Raw genomic sequence first — 23,718 nt, forward strand, 5'->3', positions numbered from 1 at the left:
CTGCCCCTTTCCCCTCAGCTTTGTTGGACAGGGTCCTGTCATCGTTTTCTGGCCTGGTTGACCCTGTATTGTCTTCTTGACTTGTCGGTCGATGTGGTGCGCGACGGCGGCATCAAATCAAGCGAGGTCGCGTGCTACCCTCTCGGAGCGGCCGACGAGGCGTGCGCTGACACGCTAGCACATTCGTTCACTTTCGTTTTTCATTCCATCGCTTCTGGCTCCGGTTTCTCTCGTGGAGGGCCTCTCTACATAGATGTTTGTTTTCCTTGTCGCTCTGATCTGCTCTACCTGCATGCGCTCTCCGTGTCTGTTTCCAGTTCTTCTTCGTCCCTCTAGATACTCGTGTCCTTTGATTCAGGGGCACTACGAACGACCTGTGACATGCAGAGACGGCGTGCGACTTCGGCCAGTGTTGTCATCTGTTTGTCGACTCTTGCATTCAGCGGGCTCGTCCTCTGTGCGGGTCGTGGCGGAAGGGAGTATCTCCTTTTCCCCACTCTTCATTTAATTCCTTCCTCTCGCCGCCTGATCTTACCTCTCTCCGCCTCCGGCTGTGGGACCTCCGCACCTTTGACCTCATTACGTTGTCTCTCGCCGTTACATCCTCATTTCCTGAGTAGGTGCGCGCCCTCATTGTTTGGCTCTCTCTTCCCAGAGCCGCAAGGCGTCGCGCGCGGCGTTTGTCTCAATCAACTCTACCGTTTGCATCCACGAGTTCTTCGCCCGCGCCTTGCTTTCGAGAAGCCCGCGTGTCGCGCGGCCCTTGGCGCCCTGCGCGGTGTGACGGAAACATCCTTTTCTCTCCGTGCGTGTGCGCCGTCTTCAATCCTCCGCGTCGCTCACTCCTCACGTCTCGCGCGATGGCGGGCGGCTCAGTCCAGCGCGCAGCGAGGCAGTCTCGGGGGCGAGGCGGCGGAGGACGCGCCGGCGGCGGAAACAGCGGCAACGCCGACAGTTCTTCGGGGTCTCTGGGCGACCGCGCCGGCTGCACCGATACTGAGGAGGAGCGATTTTGGATAGAGAAGGACACTGAGTTCTTCAGCGCCATCAACCCGCGCCTTCTGGCTCTCCTTCACCACCACAAACACAGCAGCGAGGCTTTCCTCGACGCGGTCCTGCCCTACCTCCGCGCGAGGAGTGGAGCCGGCGCCGAGGACTGCGCGGCCTCCGCCGCAAGCACGTCTGGCAACGAGGCGAAGGCCCACTCTGTCTCTCTGAAGGTCCCCGTGGGCGAGTTCGTCCTGCAGAGCTGGAGGGGCGCGGACGCCTCCACTCCTGTCCCGTCTCGCGGCGACGGCGCGTGTGCAGATGCTGCGCGAGGCGGAAACGAAGGTGCTGGACAGAGCGGCGACGCGCGGAGCGACGGTCATGCGGGGCGACATCCGCCGTCGTGGCCTTGTCGCCGCAGATCGACAGGGGAAGGGAAGGCGGACTCCAGCAGCGCCTCGTCCCCCTCGCCCCCCCCTCACTGCGCGTCTGCGGGTGCTGTCGAGAGAAGAAGTCAACAGCTTTCGGAGGACGCTCCGAGCCGCGCGGACTCCGCTGCGCCGTCTTGGGCGAGCACGGGACCGACGACGGCGTCGCAGCCGGTGGGGCCTTCGGAGGGCGAGGAGGCGGCGGCGGGCCGCGCGGCCTCCGCGTCCAGGTTTTTTCGTTCTAGCTGCGCCGTCTCCGGCGCCAGTCCGACCGATGGCGACTCCCCCGACGATGAGCAGTCCGCGTCGCGCAGGCGGGCCGCGCCGGAATCTGCGTCCAGCGCCTGCCGCGAGGGGGAGGAGGCGATGAGCTCCCCGGCGTCGACAGCCTGTCCCGCGCAGACTCGCGCGGGACTCTGCGCGCGTCCGCCGCGGAAACTCGTCTTGGAGCGCCCGTCGTACTCGGGGGAGACAGGGAAGATTGTGAGGCACATGTGGCCGGCGAATCTGCTGGCTGAGCTGCCGGCGAGCTCGCTGTCTCCGCCTCCGCCGCTGGGCCAGAGGCAGCGGCCGCCCTCACCATGCCGACAGACAGCGTGCGAGGATTTGCGAAAAGCCGCCGCACAAGCGGCGCGGCTGCAGCGCCTGCAGGACAGGGCCGCAGAGCGAAGAAGGAGGCAAGAGGCAGAGGCCAGCCGGGTGCACTCGGAGGCACGCAGCGCTGCAGATGAGACAGACGTGCGCGCCGCCGCCCCGGATGCGACTTCGCCCCTTTCTGCAGGGGTGCCTGACCAAACTGCGAGGCGGAGAGAGGACGCCGCGGATGCGACCTCCAGCGGCGGGCGCGCTGCGGAGCGGAGAGGCGACGAGGCGCGAGAGGCGCGTCGGCCTGAGGAGAGTGCAGAGGAGGAGGCAGGCTCTGCGCGAAACGGGAAGGCAGAAGGGAGCGAACAGCTGGAGCGGGACAAGCATCCAGCGAGCGCAAAAGACGGAGAGGCGCGTGAGAGCTCCTCCCCCGTGAAAAGAGAACGTACAGATTCCGGGCAAGACGGCGAGATTAAGGCTCCGGGTTCCGCGGCACCAGATGCATCTGCGCCTGCGACATCGCCGTCAGCCGCGGCACCTGGCGGCGGCCAACTTGTGTCTGCTCCATATCTTGAGTCGGGAGCCTGCGACGACGGCTACGAAGGCGTCGCGGATCCAGAGGACACAGAAGAGACACACGACGCGACAGCCGTCGAACGGGAGCGAGAGGCAGGCGAGGAATTAAAAAGACGAGGAGAGGGAGGTGGAGACGAGACATCCGCGACTCTTTCGAAGCCCACTGCGGGAGATGCAAGAGATGCGGCACGAGTTGGCGCAGAGACGCGCCACAGCACGGCCGACGGGTGTCAGGCGTCGTCGGTCAAGCGGGAGGCGGACGAGAAGGACGACGCTGCAAATGCGGCGAGAAGCGCTTCCGCCTCGCCCGCGGGCGGCTACTGCCCAAGTTCGCCGAATGGGCAGGACTGCGGAGACCGGGCAAGTCCTCGGCGCTCGACGTCCGGTGAGAAGCGTGCGTCGTCCTCGCAGTGGAAGCGCGAAGAGGAGGAGGAGCTCTTTTACCTGCAGATGAACCGTAGCCGCAGCATCTTTTCGCTGCTTCCCGGCGCGAACGACCCGTCCCTTCTCAACTCGCTGCACCATCGGCAGCTCGAGACCCACGTGCGCCACCAGTCGCGAGACCTGGCGATGTTTTCTCCCTCCAGAGACCGGTCCAGGCACAGAGCGGCGTCAGCGCCTCGCCCTTCGCCTGCGGGTCGCTCGACGGCGCGCCTAGGAAGGCGGGGCTCGTGTGCTGACGAGGGGAACGGCCGAGCGGGTCAGTCGACCCCGGCTTCGCCGTGGTTCTCGTCGTCTGCGCCGTCCAGCCCCCGCAAGCGCGGCTGTGGAGGCGTGCGCGCCCGTGAAAGGGAAAGACCCCGCGACGCGGCGGGGCGCCCGCTGCGGACAAGCAGCCTGCCGGAGACAGACGTGCCGGTGCGGCGCGAGCGGAGTTCCCACGACCGGCACGACCTCCGGCGAGGAAAAGACGGCAGGTTTGCACCTCTCGACGACCGGCGAGGCAGCCGAGAGGCGTCCTCTGCGCATGGCGGCGGCGCGGGGGTCGCCGCGCGGGACGCGGCCGGCGCTCGGGCGGCGGGTCGCGAAAGGGAGGTCGTTCAGAGGATGGGCAGCCCCCTGCCGGGCGAGGTGAAGAGGGCCTGCCTGCTGGACGGAGGCGACGACGACCAGGGGGAAGCCGGTGCGGCGGCAGACGGCGACTTCTTTGTCCCCACCGTCAACAAGAAGTGGAATGGATCGTCGCGCCTGCCCGCGTTTCCGACCTGCAGGCCTCCGGACGCCTTTGTCCTCAGCATGCTCATTCCGCCAAATGTGCGCCCTTCCGATTTCCCTGCAGACGCCAATGCGCACGGGGACGTTTCCGCGTTTCTCGCCGTCGTCATGGAAGCCGCGACGACGACAGCTGCCGACTGGGGCGTGCACGCCGGCTTTGCGCCGTCCACCGACGCGGGCGCCTTGACAGAAGAGGAGGACCGTGAGGAGGGCGACGGCGGAGTCAAGATGCGAGACGGGCAGCGAAAATACGCGGGAGACTCAGACGCGACGCTGCGGTCGGGACCCCAATCTCGCGTCCGGGGCGCTGGTGTTGCCTCCGCTACAGGAGCCTGTGCGCAGCAGGACGCCGCTGCGGGAGTCGACGCAGAGGACACGACCAGAGTCAAGGAGGAGGGCGAGGCGTCGGGAGGGGCGAGGGGTGCTGGCGGAGGCGAGAGTGAGGCTCGCCCACTCACGGGACAGGAAGAAGCCGACGGCAGCGCAGAGAGACTCGAGGTCGCGGGCGCCGGAGGCGGGATGAGAACTGTGGGAGGCCACGGCGGCCGCCGACGGCGACGCTCGAGCTCGGCGAGCTCTTGCGGCGGCGAGAGAAAGCGCGGCCGCTCGAGGGAAGAGAGAAGAAAGCGCACTGCGGGCTGCGCACCCCCGGGTTCCCTCCCGCCGCGAAGCAGCAGTGGGCGCTTCGTGCGCCGAGATAGTCAGGAGGCGGTACAGGACGACACGGCCTCTTCCAGGTCTTCTTCCCCGCTGTCGGCCTCGTCCTCTTGCGCGTCGTCTTCGTCCGCCGCCGGCTGCTCTTCTTCTGCGACGCTCCTCACGTCCCCGCGGAAGCGACCCAGGCGGCGGCTGCCGCTCCCGACGATTCTCTCGGGGCCTGTCCCGGCGTGGATTGACTGCCGCGATGCCCCGCCCGCAGCGTGGCAAGAGCCGCAGCGCCAGGCCGCCGAACAAGCGGCTTTTCTCGCCCTAAACCGTGAACCTTCGACATCTGGGGGGGGGGATGTCGGCGGCCTCCTGCGGCGCGGAACGCGCCCGGAGACCCAGCGAACGGGTCAGGCGCGCCCGCGGGCCCCTCCTGGCCGGAGACCGGGCCCCCAGTGGCCATTTTCTGTCATGCACGCGGCGGCTGGAGGCCAGAGAACCCGAGCGGGCTCGCCCCCGAGACGCTGCAGTGGATTGAACAGACAGGCGAGGGGGGGACGCGGCAGGACGCTCCACCGGCGCGTTCGCCTTCAGCGCCTTCATGCAGCCGCCCATCTTTCTCGACCGCCCTCCCTGGGTCCTCCACGCCTCCGCCATTCCATCCTGCAGCTTCATCGCGCCCCAACGCCTCGTTCGGCAGCCCTCCAGGCGTTCCTTCGCCGGTGGCTTCTCTCCCCGCTCTGTGCCGTGCTCCTCTCGGGCGCTGCGTAGAAACAGAGGACGACGCAGGATGCGCGCGGGCTGCAGCGCCTCGGGCGGGACTTGGAGAGCACAGTGGGGGATCGGTGACGGGTCAGAGCGGCCTCGCGTGCCGCGCTCCGCCGGGCTTTTCTTCCGCAAGCGCTGCGCCGCCTCCATTCGCCGGTGCTCCCCACCCCCTTGTCCCGCCGTCGTCGGCCTCCTCCTGCGTGCCTCCTTCGTTTCCGGGGCCGTTCTCTCTCTCACCCCACCCGCCCGCCGGCCTCGGCGCCTGTCCCCAGAGTCCGGCGCACTGTACAGCTCCTGGCTTCCCACCCCCCCAGGGCCGGCCGCCTGCTGCTGCTCTCCGTATTCGTCGCCGCTGCCGCCTTCTTCGGCAGCGCCTCTTCCTGCTTGCGCGTCGCCCCCAGTCGGGGTTGGCCTCACGTTCGTCCCCAGTCCTCAGCCGGCGCTCGCTGCTATGCCGGGCTCCTTCGGCAGCCCTGGGCACGCGCAGCCGCCGTTTCCGCCTCCGGCCTCTTGTCCGCAGTACACGCCGGCCCCGTATCCACAGCCGAGCTCGTGCTCGCCAGCTCTTCCGTCTGGCGGGCCCTTCATCCCTGCGCCCAGTCTCCCACCGTTTCCTCCGTGCGCGCCGCCGCCCATCGGGCACCCTCCGGGGCTTTCCATGTCCTGCTGCTCTCCTCCGTCGCAGGCCTTCCCGTCCGGCTACCCCCCTGCCGGTCCCTGCGCGTCTCCCGAGCCCTTCTCCTCGCCCGGGCCTTGCCCTGCGGTCGTGCCCTCGCCGTCTTCCGGCGGCGCCTTGGCGGAGGCTCCGTTGCTGCACTGCGTTCGCGCGCCTGCGGTGGACGCCGCGGCGTGCGCGTCGGGTGTGTCCTCCGCGGAAACCAAAAGAAGTTCTTCCTCTCCGCCCGCAGGACGCGCGTCGAGTCCGTCGTCTCTACCGCCCGCTGCGCCGGGCTTCTTCGGGGCGCCCCCGGGCTGCCCGCCCGTGGCTCTTTCAAACAGCTCCGTCGGTGCCTGCCCGAGGCTGCCGTTTCCGTCGTTTCCCGCCTCTGCGCCAGCCCCCCCCGGCTTTCCCGTTCTTCCCTCTTTTCCGCCTTCGCCGTTTGCGACGTATCCGCCTCTTCTCTCTCCGGGGCCGGGCGCGGGGCCCGGGGACCGCGTCTCCGGATTCCCTGCTTCTTCGCCGTTCTGTCCGTCGTCGTCTTCGCTCGCCTCTTCGCTCTTCCCCTCTCCCTCGCCGCCGATCTTCCCTGGGTTGGCAGCGCCGTTCGTACCCGCCACGCGGTGTGCCTCTTTCTTGCCTTTCGGAGGCGGCATCCAGAAGCCCGAGACACCCTCTGCGCCAGAGTCGTGTCTGCCTGAGCCTCCGCCGGAGGTCCTCGTCCCGCCCTTTTTCGGCGCCTCCTCGTCGCTAAAGCCCTTCCCGCCGGCCTGCTGTCTGTATCCTGCGGAAATCGCAGAGAGCTTCCGCTACAGCGAGAAGAAGCAGGCCATGGTGCCCTCAGGGGTTCGGCTGGAGCTCCTGCGGGCGCAGATGACCCGCGTCGACAGCCTACACACGTTCTACGCAAACGTGGATACGGGAAAGCGCTTCTTCGGCGAACGCACTTTCTTCGAAATTGCAGAAGAGAATGCCCGGAGGCACGACACGGGCATGCAGCCGCTCTCCTTCTCCTCCTTTCCTTCGCCCAACACTCCCACGTCGCCGTTCTTCTCACCCCTCGCCCCTCCGCCCGGGCCCTCGCGGGCGCCATCTCCGTCGCAGGGCGACACGCCGAAGGCTGGAAGGAAGGCGTCGACGGCGAAGGCGGCGCGGCGCGGGAAGGAGAGAGAGGAGCGGAGGAAACGCGCCGTCGAGGAAGAAAGAGGGCGCAGGGATCTCGAGGAGAAAATCAAAATTCACATGCACTGCCGCCATCTCCGCATCTGGACTCCGGGGCCTGCGTGCGCGCACCTTTCTGGCGCGCATCGAGATCTCCTCTTGTTTTGCGAAGAAGGCGCGCAGAGTCTTCCTTCTCCTTCCAAGGCGCATGAAGGCCAGGCCACCAGCGCTGTCGCGCCTCCAGGGTTCGCTGATGAACCACGTGGACCGGACTCGCTTCCGGCGCCTTCCTCGGCGTCCGTTGGCGCTCGCCCATCCACGCCTTCTGCAGGCGACGCAAACTGTCCTACAGAGCTCTCCAGCGGAGCGCAGGAGACTGCAGGGAGGACGGACGCGCCAGCAGCAACAGGCGGCGAAGCGAACGTCACGGTGGCGGGGGATCCTTCTCCCCCCCGCGAGCTAGCGTTCGAGCGGAGCACCGACGAGCCCAAACAGGAGACAGGCGGTCGTGCACGCCCCGCTGCAGTGGCGAGACAGGGCGCCGCCACGGCTGAGAAAGGGACCCCAAACGCGCCAGGAGACGGACAGGAAGCGGCAGTTGCCGCAGACGCTGCAGTGTGCGAAGCACGCGCCGATGCTACGCCGGCAGGGACCGCCGACGGTGTCGCGCGTAAAGGAGAGACTCCAGATGAAATGGCACCGGAAGGGCAACGGGAGGAGACGGGTGACGAGCGGGCATCGGGCGGCAACGTGGAGTGCCGGATGGACAACGACGAGAGAGAGGAAAACGAAGGAAGCGACAACCTGGCAGCGCGTGCCAAGGACGCGCTTGGCATGCCAAACGGCGGCCTCCACGTGAAGCAGAACGCAGGTCCAGAGGCTGCCATGGAGGACGGGGACCTGCAGGAGGCTGGCGGCCGTCGCAGCCCGCACGCTGCGAAGGAGGAAGGCGCGCAAGACGCCGGGAGTCTCTCCTCTTCCTCACAAGCAGGCGAGACCGCAGATGGCTCAACGATTGACCGCAAGGAGCTGGCGCGGCAGACAGCCCTCTCTGGCTCCCCTGCTGCTGCAGCTGAAACGACGGCAGTTGTGCCGAGGGCAAACGCCGTCGGCGCCGAGGTGGAGAACCTCCTCTGGCGCTTCGCGGCCCTCATGGATGAAAAACGAGCCATGTAAGGCGACGCATGTTGCAGTTTGTGAGCCCCTGGTCTCATTATTGCTAGATGATTACCTTTGCCTTGCATGCATATATGCCGCACGACGATCCTCATGACGGATCTACACATATCTCCATATATATATATATATATATATATATATATATATATATATATATATATATATATATATATATATATAAATATTTATGGATATGTATATGTAGATGTTTGTGGCCATGCAGGGAGTCTATCAGCCGTGTTGTGTGTGTTCGGCATTCGCGTGCCGTCGCTGTATGTCACTCTTCATGGCCTTTAAGCCTTCCAGAATGCGTTCCGGCTTGCGCTGCAGGCGTATATGGTCCGAGGCATGCGTGAAGCGCCCCTCCTTGCGGTTCCTGTGCTTTCAGGTGCTCGCGCCTACTCACTTCAATCCAACGCGAAAAAAGGCCGGACTGGCGAGCTTGGGCCGAAGTCGAGGACGTAAGTCAATCCTTTGCTGCAACAGCCGTGACAAGCTTGAGCGTGTCCTACTTTTTTCATTGCATCGGAGCCGGGCTTGATTTCCGGGGGTGCTTCACCACTCTCTCCGACGCACGAGTGATGCGGCCGCCTGCGATGCGAGTTTGGATGCGGAGGCCTGTGCGCAACTTCTGCCGTGATTCCTGTTCAACGCATGCGTGCACGCATGCCGTCCCTTTGCTCCTTATCTGCATGCTATGCACTTCGAGTCTTCTACCATCTGCGCCAGTGCTGACTGTTCGATTTCTTGTCGAACTATCACGAGTTTCGTCGTTATCTACAGAATGTCCACACTCAGGCAGCCGAGAGGCAGGTTGCGTCGTTGTCAGCGGCACAGCGTATGCGGCTGAGCGCCGCGTGGAGGGGCCGCGGGGCACAGCCGCGTGGATTCTCCACTTTGTTGGCGCTGGCTGAGCCTGCATTTGGGTGTGTGTGTGTGTCTGTTTGGTCGCAGCGGATGCTTCGACTGTATATTGAGCAGAGCGCCAGGTCGAGCCTCGACACGCGCCACACCTACACGCTCACGCAGCAGTCGCGCGACATCCTCCGCCTGCGCATCAGCTGCACGTCCAGCGGCCGCCTGCCTCCGGAGTGGGCTGAGCGGGCGCTGTGCACAGTGTGCGGCAGCGGCGAGGACTGGGACGAGGACCCGATCATGTTCTGCGACGGCTGCTACCAGCCGGTTCACTTCCTCTGCCTGGGGCACCGCGCCGTGAGCAGCTACGAGGACTTTGTCAAGGCCTCGACGAGCCGCCGGCAGCGCCGCGTGGCCCAGGCCGGCGGCGACAACGGCCTCGCGCCCGCCACCGCTCGCGAGCGCGGCGGCGGCGCCAAACGCGACAAGAAGAAGGCCGGCGCGAACGAGAAAAAGGAGAGGAACAACTCGAGGGCGAGCCAACCGACCCCCGCACACCGCGACCTCAGCGGGGGGGGCGGAGGGGACGCCTTCGGGGCGCCTACGGGCGCTCTCGGCGGCGCGGGCGCCGGCTGCGCCAACGGGGGGGGGCCGCGGGGGGACGCGTCGGGCGAGGGGACGAGCCTCGACGACGGCAGGGCGTCTGCGAGTGCGCAGTCGCACGCGGAGGGAGGCGCAGGCGGCGCGAAGGCGGGCGACGCCGCGGCGCACACGCGACGGCCGCTGTGCGGCGCGGGCGGGTTCGCCTTTCGAGAGGACGAAGAGGAGTGGCTTTGCCCCGTTTGCGAGTGGCTGCGGAAGCAGCTGCCGCAGCTGGACGACGAGCTCGCACTCGCGGCGATTCGCCTCGCGGCAGGCCCGCGGTCGCAGGACGAGGCCGCGGAGTGCCGCGCCAGCTACGTGGGCTGGCACTTTGAGCGTCTCGAGCGCTTCGACTCCTGGGTCAGGCCGCAGCTGCTGGCGCTGCAGTACGGCGACGGCCGTCGCAGGAGAGCTGGGAAAGGCCGGGCTCACGCCGACGCGGGCGGCGCGTCAGGCCACGGCCGAAAGGACCATCGCCCTCACCACCGCCGAAACGACCGCGGCGGCGGGGGTGCGCACTGTGGGGACAGAGCCGGCGCGAACGGCAGCGCGGGCGACCAGGACGGCCTGACGACTTTGAGTCCAGACGCCGCGTACTCGGTTCAGGAACTCCTGGCGTGGCCTGCCGTGCGAGTCGTCGCCGACGGCGGCGCAGGCGCCTACCACGCCGCCCACAGCAGTCGCAGCAGCACGAGCCGCGGCAGCGCCTCGTGCTGCCGCGGGCCTCTCGCGCCCGGGGGAGACGCCGCCCTGTCCCCGTTCCCGGGGACCGCCGTGCCGTCCGTCGCGGCGGTCGGGTCTGCTTCGGCGTCCGGGGCGCGACCCGACAGCAGAGACGAAGATGGGAAGACGGTGAGGAAGGCGGACGGCGGGCTGGGCGCTCCCTACTCGGCACCCGTGCGCGCCAACGGGCCGAAGGGCTGCATATCTTCTCTCGCGCAGACTACTCTCGGCGCCCGTGTGCTGCCCTTCTGGACTGCCGATGAAAACGGCTCAAAACACGCGAATCGAGCCCTGGGCGACCGCAGTCCGCCGCTGTCGCTCGCCTCAGCAGGCATCGGCGGGAACGGAATGCAGTCTGCGGGCGGGGCGACACCCGAATTCGGCGACGAAGATCTCCGAGGAGGAAAGGGGTTTCAGTTCGTCGAGCAGGAGGGCTTGCCGCGCGCGGCGCCGCGCCTCGGGGAGTGTGGGCGGCAAGCAGAGGCTGACGAGCCCGCCGCGGTCGCGCGGGGAGCGACAGGCGCGCCCGGGCGCGAGAGACAGGCCGCCGCCGCAGGCCCCCTGTCCGGCCTGTCGTCTCTCGAGGACGAGACGACGCTGCCGTCGCACTACATCCGGCGCGTGGCGTATGCCTTCTCAGATTCTTCCGGCGACGAAGGGCCTTCGGGAAAGGACGCTGAGACGCCGATTCTCTTCTGCCACTACACCTCCGGGGCGCCGACGGCGTCGAGCCCGTCGTCGGCTGGCGGCTACCGGTCGCTGAGCCAAGACGAAGAGGGCCTGGGGGGCCTTTTCCCCACAGCGGCAGGTCCTCGTACGCGTTTTCGGCCTTCTCACCCTCGTTCTCCAGCGTGCGCCACCACGGCGGATTCTCTCCCAGCGGCGGAGAGCCCGGCGCGAGCGTAAGCAGCAAGAACTACTGCAGCAAGGATCCGCGACGGCGGTGCGTCGTTCGCGTCTTCCCCGTCCCCGGCCTCAGCGTCGTCCTCCGCATTCCCGTCTGCGCACTCTGCGGATACGATGCCTTCTGCCGCGGAGGCGGCCCAGCACGCAAAACCGATAAGGTGAGAGAGAGACTCCGGCAGCGGCGCCCTCTCGGACAGGGCTGTGCTGGCTCGAGGAGTGCGTCGCCACTGCTGCCTCGTCTGTTTTTTCTCTTCCCTCCACAGCAGCAGCGCTGCGTGGGTGGTGGTCGGGGGGTGCGGTCGCGCCTGCCGCTGTCTCCTCTGCTCCGCAGCTCGTGTGCCGTCTCCGACTGGGCCGCTAGGCGGTCCACCTCCCCTCTTTCTTCCGCTCTCTTGGTGCCTCCACCGACCGCTCGCGACTCTTGCTGCGCTGCGTGCGCATTTCCCGTGTCTTTCAGAGAGGTGTGTGGACGCACCTGCGCTGCGCGCTGAGTCTGAACGCGACGGTGACTGACCGCGTGAGCTACGAGGCGGACGAGTCCCGAAGTCGCCTCAGGTGTCTCTTCTGCCACCACCAGGGCCCCGCGCCGGGGCAGTGCGGCCACGCCGGCTGCCAGCGCACGTACCACGTGAGCTGCGCCACGGCGACGCCCGGCTGCATGGTCGACTGGGACATGGGGCGCCCTGTCATCTTCTGCAGCCAACACGCAAAGAACAAAGCGCCGACCCTGGTAAGTTCCGCGGAGAAGAAGAAAAGTTGAAGCCTGGAGCTGTCGGAGCGGAGAGGACACTTCGCAGCAGACACCTACGGAAAAGGAAGGCTGGCTGCCGTCCCAGACGGGGGGAGGGCGTGGCGAGCGGGGGCGTCGGCAACGTTGAGGTGCGGAGACGCGTCCGCGGAGCGAGGGCGTGCGGAGGGAGGAGAGAGCCGCGCGGCGGGGCTTGGAAGCTTTGAAGGCGGGTGTCCAGGGCTGAGCTGGAGAGGGCCGTGTTTCAAAGAAGAGGGATGTTTAGCCGGGAAGTTAGCGTCTAAAATATATAACCGATACAGTGGATTGCGCCTGTCTGATAGTCTCTACGCACCTTCGGACTGGGCCTGCTTTCTCGCTGCTGCAGATTCTGCGGAAGTTCCAAGCGAACCGCGAGCGGGAAGCGGTGAAGCGCCGCGAAGAAGACCTGCCGGGCGAGTGGCGATTCGGACCGGGCAAAGGGCACTTGGGCGTGGCGCTGCAGTCGCTGCTGTTCCCGAACTACGACGGCGTGTGCGGCATGTTTTCGGATCTCCTCGGCGTCTCCTCGCTGCAACTCCCTGGCGCCCCTTCCGCGACGACGACGACGACGGACACGCGTACTCCGCATGCACTCGAGGGGGCCCTGGCACGCCCCTGTCCGCACACTGCGTCCGCCCAGCGCCGAGAGGACAGCGCGATACGCGACGCGCGGCTGCAGCAGCCGCGGCAGAGCGAGGCGGCGCCGCGGAATTCGAAGACGAGAGAGGCTGAGGCGAGCAGGGGTAAGGTCGATCGTGCAGAGGGCGGAGGAGAGGCGCCGCAGTCGCGGAACTTCCAAGCGCACAGCGGAGAGGACGTCGCCACGATGGGTGACGGAGAAGGCGTAACGCCGCCCGCAGTCGCGCCGCCGGCCGGGCTCGAAAAAGACGCGGACGATGAAGACGAAGTGGCGTTTTCCAGGGTTTCTTCTGTTCGACGGCGGCGACGCGTAGACGACAGCGAGGTAGATGAAGTTATGGAGGCGCCTGTGGAGAAGACGCAAGACGACAAGGCGCGAGGGAAAACCCAAGCCTGCGCCCAAGCCACTGGCGCCCTCGCAAGTGCGACGGCGGTCGCGCCCTCTGCCTCGCGAGCGAGCGAGGACGAATCGGCGGAAGAAGAAGAGGGGACGGGAAAGAGTGCCGCCGGTTCAGGGGGCGAGACATCGACGAATGAGGTCTGCATGCAGGACAGTCGATCTGGAGGCAGGCGAGAGGACGAGAACGAGGCAGAGGAGCTTCAACACGCAGGCGACCTGCGACCTTCCGGCGCTCCACACTACGGCGTGGCTGCCTCGAGCGCGGCCGAAGAGAAAAACGGCTGCGTGTCTCCTCGTGGTGAAGCACCGGCCTCTTGCGCCGTGGAAGCGAACCAGAGTGGCGGAGAGGGACAAGTCCGGGAAGGAGACAAAGCAGCAAGAAGCGGCTGTAGGAGCGACACTGACTCGCAAAACGCCCGAGACGCTCCGGCGGCAGTCCCAGGTGCTCCTAGCGGCGAGCATCAGCGAGACAGTGAGGCGCGCGAAGGCTTGGAGGAGAGAGAAAAGAGGGCGGCAGACGAGTCGAATCGTCCTCGCGTTCCGGCGGGAGTCAACGAGGAAAGGAGCACCACAGGTCCCAGAGAGATGCCTCCTCAGCGTCCGGAGATGGAGGCCTCTCTGCCTGCGTCTCTGAAGCGTGGTGACGCGCCAGACGGGCGGCGAGAGCGAAGCGACCGTGCAAACGCCGTCGGCTCGCTCTCTGTAGAGCGCGAAGCGGAGACGGGCAGCGTCGCGCCTTCGGGGCGCTCGGTCTCAGAGGCCTGCGAAGAGCGAAATGCGCCGCGGCTGGAAATCGAGGAGAGTTCTCAGCATAATTGTTTTTCTGAGAGGAGCCGCGACTGGGAGCGCGACCGCGACGGAGCGGAGAGCGAGAGGAAGGCGCGGAAAGACGACGGTGGGGCGGAGGAAGACGACGCACGGAAACGAGCTAGTCGACCGCGCGTCTCGGCTTCAGTGGAAGCGAGGCGAAGCGACGACGACGCATGCAAAGCGGAAGAAGACGTCGTTGTGCAGCTGGAACGGGACGAAGATGAAGAGCGCGCGACGGCCCTCCTGTGGCGGTTGCGGGCGAAGGGCGGCAGCAGCGGCACTCTGAAGGGCGCGTCCCTCAGTCATCTCGCGAGAGACTCCAGGGCAGCTGACCTAATGAGGACGCCGGCATCTCGCAGCGACCTCAAGAAGCATTCCGAAAGCCGGGCATTGTCTTCCGCCGCCGGCACAGAGACACCGGAGACACAGCAGAGCGATGCGCGGCTGCGTGGGCAAGAACGAAGTTCGTCGCAGGCAGACGAGACGCAGCGGAGCCACCAAAAGGTGAAGAGCGACGCCGACACGCCGAGCGACGCGCGGCCTCCGGTTCAGTCCAAACCCGCTGCTTCCTCGTCTCAGTCCTGCCTGGACTCGGAGGTGCCTGCCTCCTCCTACTTGCGCCCGCCCGCGGGTGTCTACAGGCAAGCAGTGTGCTTCCCGTCCTCCTTCGCGGCGTCCTTTTCGCCGCCGCCCTCGCCGTACTACGAGGCGGGCGTCTGGGATCGCCAGCAAGAAAAACGCGCGCACCCGCCTCCGCCTCTGCGTTCTTCGCCGGCGTCGCGCGAGGAGACCGCGCAGAGTGCGTCGCAGGCTTCGGCGGCCTCGCGCGCCCCGGAGACGGCGGCCTCAGGCTCCATTTCAGGCGCCACAGGCGCCACAGGCGTGAGCGGCGCCACGGGCGCCGACGCATCGGGCGCGCCTCCGCCGCATCGTAAGCGCCGCGGCCGCCCGCCCCTGGCGCGGCGCTCCCAAGGCGTGACTCACCAGGATCTTTCCTCGAATCGCGCGAGCGACAAAGAGCGGCCTTCGTCCTCGTGTGTGTCGTATTCCCGGGCAGCGCCAGGAGGCGCCGCCCCGTCTTCAGCCGCGCAGGACGTCGGAGGCGGCGGTCGCGGAGGCGCGCCTGAACTCGTCTCGACCCTTTCCGAAGAGTTTGTCTCCTCGCCCTTCTCGCCCCGGGGCCTGCATGGCTCGCTGTGTTCCGTCGGGAGCCCGTCGTCGGAGAAGAGGCGCCTCGGGAGGCACTTCGGGCCTGGGCGCCCCACGCCTCTGCACCTTCCAGACCGCGGCCCTGGCGGACGATTTCTTCCGCGAGCTCAGCGAGAGAAGTTGGCGGCGCTCTACAGCGCGGGCGCGGCGGGCGTGCCGCTCGCGGAGGGCGAGCGGCCAGCCGCCCCGTCGCCATCAGACGCCGCGCAAAACGCGAAAGCAAGCGAAAGCCTCGCTGCAGACCGGAGACCGGCTGCCGTTGAGCCCACCGCGCAGCGGGGCGGCGACGAGCCCGACGAGGAGACTCGGGAGCTGCAGGCGCGCGACGAGGCGATGCATCAGCAGCGGCTGCGGCAGGTGCATACGCTCTGCCATCTGCAGTCGCTCGCCAAGGAGCGCCATCGCCAGCTTTTCGGCAACGACTTCGCGCTCACAGGGCTCCTGCTCGGCGCGCCTGAAGCGGCGACGCTCCAGGGCGCCTTCCTCCCGCCAAGTCCTGCTCACGGGGCGGGTTCGCCGGCGAACTGTTTCGCGGTCAAGAAGGTCTCTGGAGTGATCGCGGAGCGTGGCGCCCAGCTGCTCGCTTCGCCGCGGCAGACCGTGGAGCCTGTCGGGGCTCCTGGCGCGGAGAGCGCGCGAAGCGGTGCGAGGGGAGACGGTGGTGGGGCGAAGGAGACGGCGGCCTCTGGGCTCGGGGGCCTCGCGGCGAGCGAGAGTCCGAGCGCGAAGGAAGGGGATCAAGCGAACAAAGAACGGGGGACTGCAGAGAGCTCTGTTGGGCAGGAAGGCGAGGACGCAGAAGGGAAGGAAGCGTTCGGCGCAGCGGGCTCTGCTGAAGCCGGGAACGCGCGCGCCGGTGCATCGCCTTCGGCGACGAGCGAGTCGCCGCAGGAGGTTGGTTGTCGGGTGGCGAGCACAGAGTGCGCGTCGGGGTCGTTGCTGGCTGAGGAGGCGCTTGCGATTTCGTCTGTTGCTTCCTTCTCATCTCCGGTGGACTACCTCCGTTTGACAACGATCAAAGACTGGGGCTTGCCGCAGTTCACCGGCGATGAAAAGCTGTTTAAATGCGCGTTCGAAGACTCGAAGGCGGCGGAAGTCGTCGGCGCGGAGACCTACGACCTCTTTCTCGCGCGCCAAGGCGTGCAAAAAGAAGCACGGCTGCTTGACGCAGTGGTAGACTTGCTTCTCTTCTTCTCGCTGCGCGGCGCCTGCTGCGCAGGTCCGTCGCCAGCTCTCCTCGCGTTCCTCGCGGAGGGCGACCACGGCGCGTCTTCGCTGCGCGGACTCGCTGGCCTGTCGCTGGCGCTTGGCAGCGGCGGTGGAGTGAGCGTCGCGGCGCCGTTCGGCGATCGGGAGAAGCGGAAGCGAGACGAGGCCGACAGACGGCGTGTCTGGGAGCTCGCCGCGGACGACCCCGAGGACGGAGACAAGGCCGAAGCGGCGACTCGGGGGGCGGAGGAGGACGAGCCCCCCAGGGGCTCCAACAGCTTCTTCACGAAATTTTGTGACTGGCAAGAGCCGATGCGTGCGCTGGTCGATGCAGTCAGGCAGCTCGGCAGAGACGCCGAGATCGACTGCCGCGCAAGCGTGGAAGACGAGGCCGCGAAGGAGGACGAGGAGGCGCAGGGCGGCGAGGCCGCGCGGAGGCCGCTCTCTAAGGCTGAGCCGCTCAAGCCGCAGTGCCGCCGCGGGTCGCAGGAGGAGGACGGCAAGTGGCGCACCACCTCGCCCACCTGCACCTTCCTGGAGCGCGTGCGACACTTCAACAAGCAGCAGGAAGACTACATCATGGTGTGCTCCCTCTGTGGGTCGCTAGGGAGACACAGCCGCGCGGCGAAGTCTGGGGCGTTCGCGAATGCGGTGCCCGACTCGCCGTCGGGCTCGGGAGAAACACCGAGCGCGCCGGCCTTCGCCTCGTCGTCGCGGAACTCTGCGGTGGCAGTCGTCGATCTTCTCACTTGCCGCTGTTGCAACGTGCGCGTCTGCCGGTCGTGCTGGAACCTCACAGGCCGCGACGCGCCTCCGTCCTTCGCGGTGTCGTCCTATCTCTCCTCGCCCAAGGCCGGCGCCCACGCGGCGGGGCTCGGCACCCCGAACTTCCCCCACGGCTCGCGGGCTGCGCCCACCAGCCTTAACAGCGAAGCCGCGGCGCGCGCCGGGCGTCTGCAGCGACGCCGCGCGTGGAAGGCGACGGAGAAGGACGAAGCAGACGAGAAAGCTGACGGCGAGGGCGGGGTGCTGTCGCTCCTGGGGGGCAAACGCGAGCGCGGCGAGAAGGCCGAAGACTGCGGCTCCGGGCGCGACGACAGAGAGGATGAAGATGAAGACGAGGAGCGAGAAGACCGAGAGCGACACAGCCGAGCAGAGCGAAGGAGAGACGCACACGCAGAAGACGCGGAGGCGCCGAGCGTGCAGGAAGCGAAAGACGACGAAGACGAGGGCGAAGAGGACGACGGGACTGAAGACCAAAAACGCACGCGGGCGTGGAGAAGCGAGGAGAGGGGCGCGAGTATGGCGACTCGGCGGCGCCAGCTGGCGTCAGTCGACAGGGAGCAACCGAAGAAAGAAGAGAGAAGCCAAATCGATGAAGATGCAGAGTGGACGTGTCTAAGATGCGAAGCCGTACTCAATGCCCGCGTGCCGTTCAGAGAGACGCGATGCATCCTCTGCTCCCGTATCGACGGCCTCCTCGTGCGACGCATTCCCGAGGATACCCCTGTCGTCACGGGCAGCAGAAAGGCCGGAGGAGGGTAAGTACTCCAAACGTAGCTGAGATTAAGAATTTTCATGCTTCTTGCCTCGCGTGTCGGCGTCCCACTGCCATACCAGTGCCCGCCCTTTTCGATTTGTCTATGTCATGCATCTTTACACATAAATATCTATATATATACTGTTTCCGCTGCGGAGGTGCGCATGGAATTGACGCGTGTGTGTGGTTGTTCTCCCGTTGTCTGGCCTGCCGTCTTGGAGGAGGCTCGAGTGAACTCGAATCTTTTGCGCGTCTTCTCTTCTGTTTCAGGGCGACGGGCGGGGCGAGCTACGGCGGCCCCTCGTCCGGCCGCCAGAGTTCGCAGAACACAGCGCACGCCCATCCCGCAGATCCGCCGCCGGAGAGGAAGGAAGAGCAGTGGGTTCACTGGCTCTGCGCCGAGTGGCTGGTTCCCAGTCGGCTCGCCTCGACGGCGTCCGAGAATATCCGCAGCATCCCGAAGCTCGCCTTCGAGAAGACCTGCCTCTACTGCGGCATCCAGGTGCGGGGGGCGGGGGCGACGCGTCGACGCAGTCCTCGTGGCTGCGGTCGCAGCGACGCATCAGAAAAAGTGCGCGGAGGAACGCATAACGCATGCGCTTGGGACTGACGCCTCTCCATTGACTGATAAAGTCGGCAGCGCTGCTTGCGCTCCGGGCGCACGGCCGGCGGGTGCCCCTGTCGACCGGTAGTGCGCCTCTTCCGAGGCGATGTCTCAAGCGGGGAGATTCCTGGTTCAGCGCTTCGTGGCTTTGTCCCCGCTGACTTTGTGCATGTGTGGCGCGGCTGCCTGCGTGTGTGTCTGCAGCAAGGCGCGACGCTTGCCTGCTGCTCAAACGGGTTCAGATGCTCCGCGAGGTAGGCTCTCTACAGCTTGCCCCAATCACACATCGAATCCTGCGGTCGGGTTGGAGCGTGGCGTCGAAAAAGCGAAACAGTCTCGGCGTCGGGTGCATGTCTTAGACCTGTGTTTTTGGCGGCCTTTGCACACACCAGCGCGCAGGCTGACAGCCTTTCTGACGGTGGAGGCGGCGCGCGAGTCAAGCTGCGTTCTCGACGCGAGTGGTCGAGTGCTGTGTGCCAGCGAGGTGTTGTGGGGGTGTTGAGGCCTTCCTCAATTCCTCTTTGCTCTGGTACCGCGAGTACGTGAGCAGCTTGCGTGTCCCTTGTCCTCCCTGTCGCTGCTGCGGCTCTCTCGTTGCGTGGAATTTTGCGGCATGCAGTTGGTGGAGGAAGCCTGCTGTGGGAGGCCGCAGGTGTGAGAGGACATGGACGGAGTCCACCGCGCGTGTGTCTTTTCTTTTCAGCTTCCATGTGTCATGCGCGCGACAGCTGGGATGCCGCATGGAGACGCAGCGCCGGTCCCTGGACCAGCAGATTCACCGCGCCTACTGTCTGGAGCACACAACGCAAATCAACCGGAAGCTGATGCAGCAGCGCCTCGCCTCGCTCAAACCGCTCAGCCTCCAACAACGCAAAGACACGTGGGACTTGAACCGCTTCTTTGACCCCCTGCAGCTCCTCATCGCAGACCCGGTTCGGGCCGTCACGGTAGGTTTGCTTGTGTATGTTTTCACGGATGTGCTTGCAGGGATGCAAGAATTCGAGACAGAGATTGCCGTGCACGCCGGCGGAAGCATAGATCTTCAGTACGATTATCTCTTGTCGACCTGCCGCTAATGATCCTGGATACGCAGCGCTCTCTCAGCGCTCACGCCTAGATATATAGTATATAAATTTACATCATGTAGATGTATATCACACATATACATCATATGTGTATATGATACATATGTATGATATATATATCATATATATTTGTGGATGTGTGAGGGCTTCGAGAGGCCGCGTGGTATCGTGTTGTGTAGCAAGGGCATGATTCTTCTGTTGGGCGCTGTTTCTTGTGTTTCGCAGTCGCTTTTCGTGGTTGGGATTCAGTTGGATCGCGCGCCGCCGCCGTCGCTTTCCTCCTTCTCTGCGTTCGTCTCCACGGCGTCGCTGAAGCTTGCGGGCGACCGGCGTCGCGGCTGGCCTTCGCTGTCTCGCGTGGACGGCGTCGCGAAGGCAGATAGAGAACGCGCGCCTGGAAAGGAAGACGTCGACGTCTTGCGCGGCGGCGCGAAGAAGGCTGGGCGCTGCGTCGGCGACGAATCCAGGCTGAAGCGAGATTCGTGTGAAGCGGCATTGGGCCGCCGAGAGGAGAGAGAAGGCTTCGCGGCGCGGCGGGACTCGGAAGACGATGAAGACGCAGCAGCACTCCATGGCGTGCGCGAGAGGAAGAAGAAGCGGCGCCACGAGACTGGCGAAGGCAGAAGAGCGAGGGAGGGCGGCGACCTCGAGAGGCCAGCCGCCGACGGCGAAGGGACGAACTCGCCCACGACAGCTTCCGTCTTGACTCCCGGACCGCCGAGTCCGATGCACCTCGAAGAGCAGCGGGAGCTGTACTGCGCGGGCGTCGCCATCTGCGACGCGTTGTACGAGCAGGGACGCGCATTCGAGGATGAAGCTCTCCATCTGCCGCCGGTCTCTGCAGCGGAGGCTGAAGCAGCGAGGGAGGCCTACCGCGTCTCCGATTTGCCGTCGCCCGAGACTCTCGAGCGCCGCCGCCTTCTCCAGGCTTCTGCACTCTCCGGCGCCTTCGCGCTCACCGACGCCTTGTTGGCGGACGACGATGAGAACGAGACGACGACGGCAGGCCGCACGAGCCGCGGCAACACTGTCCCCACGATGAGCTTGGAGTCGGGGGCGAAGCGGCTGCGCCTCTCGATGTCCGCGTCCGCATCTTCCTTCGCTGGCGACAGCGTGTCTGCCTCGGCGAAAGAGCGAGGAGGCGCGGGCGCCGGGCTGTCGGGGTCGCTCCCGACGCGGAGCGGCCTCCGATCTTCGCTCGCGGCGGCGTCTCTCGCGCACGCGGCGCTGCTGGGCGAAGCGCCGGCGGGAGGCCCTGGGCGCGCCCACGCGGCCAACGGCGACCCGCTCACGCCGCTGGGCGACTGCCAGAAGCGGATGATCGACCCTGCACACCTCACGTGGTCCCCGCAGGAGTCGTTCAGGAACCCGGTGGTCAGTCTCGCGCGCCTGGGCCCAGACAGCGGAGCGGCGCTTTCACCGGAAGAAGCGGGAGGCGAGCCGCTGCCCGAGCCGGCGCTCACGCTTTCGACGGACTCCGAGGCGGAGCCGCCGACGAGCGAGGGAAGAGGGGGCGCCCGCAGCGACTCGCCAGAGGGTGCAGGGGCCCCGGCCGGGGCCCCTGCACCCTCTGGCGAGTCTCTCGTGGAGCTCTGCGCCCGGCAGTCGCTCCCCACGCTTCCGCCGTTTCTGCTGCGCGGACGTTCGACGGCGGCGCGCCCGCTGGTGGGCGGCGCCACGGCTGCTGCCTCGGCGAGCGCGATGCTCGCAAGCCAGAGCTGGTACGGCGGAATCAGCGCGGCGGCGTCGATGGCCGTCGCGCAGGCCGTCCAGGCGGTGTCGGGCGAGGGCGCGGGTGCGCAGGGCGGCGAAGCGAACGGCGAGGCGGAGGAGGCCGGAAAAGGCGAAGAGGCGCTGCTCGACGCGCTCACGACCAGGCTGCAGATCGGGCAGCCGGGGCAAGCTCAAGGAGAAAAACAGCCGATTTTCTGTCCCATCTGCAAAGGCATGTACAACGAACTGCCCGACGGCGGCCCCCGCGACGGGTTCGCCTGGGTCGGATGCGACTGTAGGTGAAGCAGCCAAACGACAGCAAAAAATCAACAGGGGGGGGGGGCGGAGGCAGGATAGACAAGGCAGACACGGTTGAGGAGTGTTCTGGAGGGAGCGGACTCGCGGTGGCGATATGACGAAGCGGAGGACGCGGGAGAGGGTGATGGTGCAGAGTCACACGTGCGAAGCAACTGCGATGCAAACTTAGATGCATCGCCATTCCAGAGGAGACGTGTGCGGCTGCAGCGCCGATGGCTGGCTTGCGGAGTCTCGGTTGAATGTAGAGATCGTCGGGCTGTTCCGCCGTTTGGGAGGGGGGGGGCGTGTGGGGTCGTTTGCGTAGTCTCAGCCTCTTTTCGTCAGTAGCTTTTGGTCTCCTGATTCGTGTGGTGCCCGTCGTTTTGAGTGCCTGGTTGTGAGGTGAGTGAAGGAGGCTGACTCTCGACTGCTCCTGCTGCGTATTCAGGCTGTGAACGCTGGTATCACTGGACATGCTCGGGCTTCAACGAAGAAAATCCGCCCCCCGATGACTGCGACTGGATTTGCTGGTTTTGCACGATTAAGATTCGCAAGAAGGAGGAACGGGAGCGCGAGCGACAGACGCAGCGGCTGCAGGCTAAGGAAAAGAATCGCTCCGGGGTTAACACGTCGCGCTCCCGCCAGCTGCCCAGAAAGAGAGATCGATCGTGAGTCTCCATCCCACACGCCGACGCCGCCGCGACAGCCGGCTTTTAGAATCTGGGCGCAGTGAGAAACGCAACCTTCGAGGAGCTCGCAAGTGGAGGTCGACCGGGTCTCAGCCGTGCCGACCTCCGCGCGCTGATGCCTTGATTCCTAAACTCTGAAGAGAATAGAGAGAGGACGCAAACCGAGAACAGATAGGGAGACATACGCGACGAGTCGGTGGCGAACCAGGACACAGGCACCGCCACAGGGAGACACTGGTTGCGAATCGCATACGCGTTGACGTGTGGTGAATATCACTCTCTGTCTCTCTCTGTGGGGTAGATTCATCTGCCGATGCGCTGTTGGATGGTTCTTTTCTGTTTTTTCGGAGGGAAACCTCAATTTTCGTTCGTTTGTGCCCGGTTTTTATCTCCAGAAAACGATAGGTGCACCGGAGTCCAGGCTTGGCGTCGTGGCCTAAGATGCACCCGACTTCGGCGCAACGCCCCCAGGAAAGAATCTACAGGAGCCCCGCGACGCGCGAACGACGACCGCTTTTCGCGATCGAAGCTCACCAGGAAAATCGCCAGACTCGCGAGTGCGCGGCGAGCCGCCCTTTCATGATTTTAGGTCGTGTGTGGTTCTCTCTTCGGTCCCCAGTTTTGAATGTAAACAATGCACCACCCTGTAAACCCTAAACCCGAGAACCCGTGTTCGCGCTTGTTCCTCGCTCGAGTTGCGTGTGAGGCGTCGCGGCGGCCTTCGTGCCGGAAGAGCGTTTTGTGTATGAGAGACAAAGGCGAACTTAAGATTTGCAGGAAGAACTTGGTTGTCTGCATGTCATAGTTGGAGTGCGAGGGCGGATGGGGTTTCCGCGGATTCACCAGGGCTGGCGGGTTCGTGGCCCGTCAAAGCGTCGCGCATGACTCCCACGCTCTGGGCGGCTCGCCGCTCCACACGGTTCACAGTTGAAGCACTCGCAAAGAAAAACTCGTTGAGAGATTAAACGTATTCGGTTTGATGTGCGTAGTGCAGAATTGCCGTTTGTCTGGAGGTTTATCCAGTTGCGAAATAGCGCTTATTCGAGTAGGGAGTGTACCCTTTTACCTCGTGGACGCACGAGATAGACGGTGGCACCGTCAAAAACGCGCCCCCAGACGAGACTGTAGGACTTCCCCTTCTCGACCTATTTCCGCGGCGTCCATGACTCTCGCATTCGCCGATGTGTGCGGCAGTGGCGACGGTGCTTGCGGAAATTTGGAGCACCCGAGAGCTTCGAAGGCGCAAGTCGCTCGTGTGTTGTAGAAGGTCGCGCCGAGGGACGCGGCTGTGCGGCGCGCCGTTGCTGAGTGAGTTAGATTCAGAAGCCATGAGAGACGATCGAGCAAGAGCCGCATCGTTTGTTCTGTTGCGGAACGGCGTCCTCAATGCTGGGCGCCCACGCCAGAGCCTACTGTGTCCCTCCGC

At 65.7% G+C, this 23,718-nt stretch overlaps 1 protein-coding gene across 1 annotated transcript; it reads left to right on the forward strand.

Moving 5' to 3' along the window:
• Positions 1–860: 860 nt before the first annotated feature.
• BESB_062490 (uncharacterized protein) lies at positions 861–22,275 on the forward strand (the record flags this gene model as incomplete). The annotated part of the gene is made up of 12 exons (XM_029364663.1): positions 861–4,845; positions 5,519–8,195; positions 8,591–8,663; positions 9,157–11,324; positions 11,402–11,486; positions 11,786–12,058; positions 12,444–17,905; positions 18,175–18,406; positions 18,713–18,762; positions 19,212–19,455; positions 19,819–21,601; positions 22,052–22,275. The coding sequence occupies 12 exons, from the start codon at positions 861–863 to the stop codon at positions 22,273–22,275; spliced, it is 17,256 nt and encodes a 5,751-aa protein (XP_029219371.1).
• Positions 22,276–23,718: the final 1,443 nt, after the last annotated feature.

The sequence above is a fragment of the Besnoitia besnoiti genome, chromosome V (genome assembly GCF_002563875.1).
Source record: "Besnoitia besnoiti strain Bb-Ger1 chromosome V, whole genome shotgun sequence".
Classification (NCBI taxonomy): Eukaryota; Apicomplexa; class Conoidasida; order Eucoccidiorida; family Sarcocystidae; genus Besnoitia; species Besnoitia besnoiti.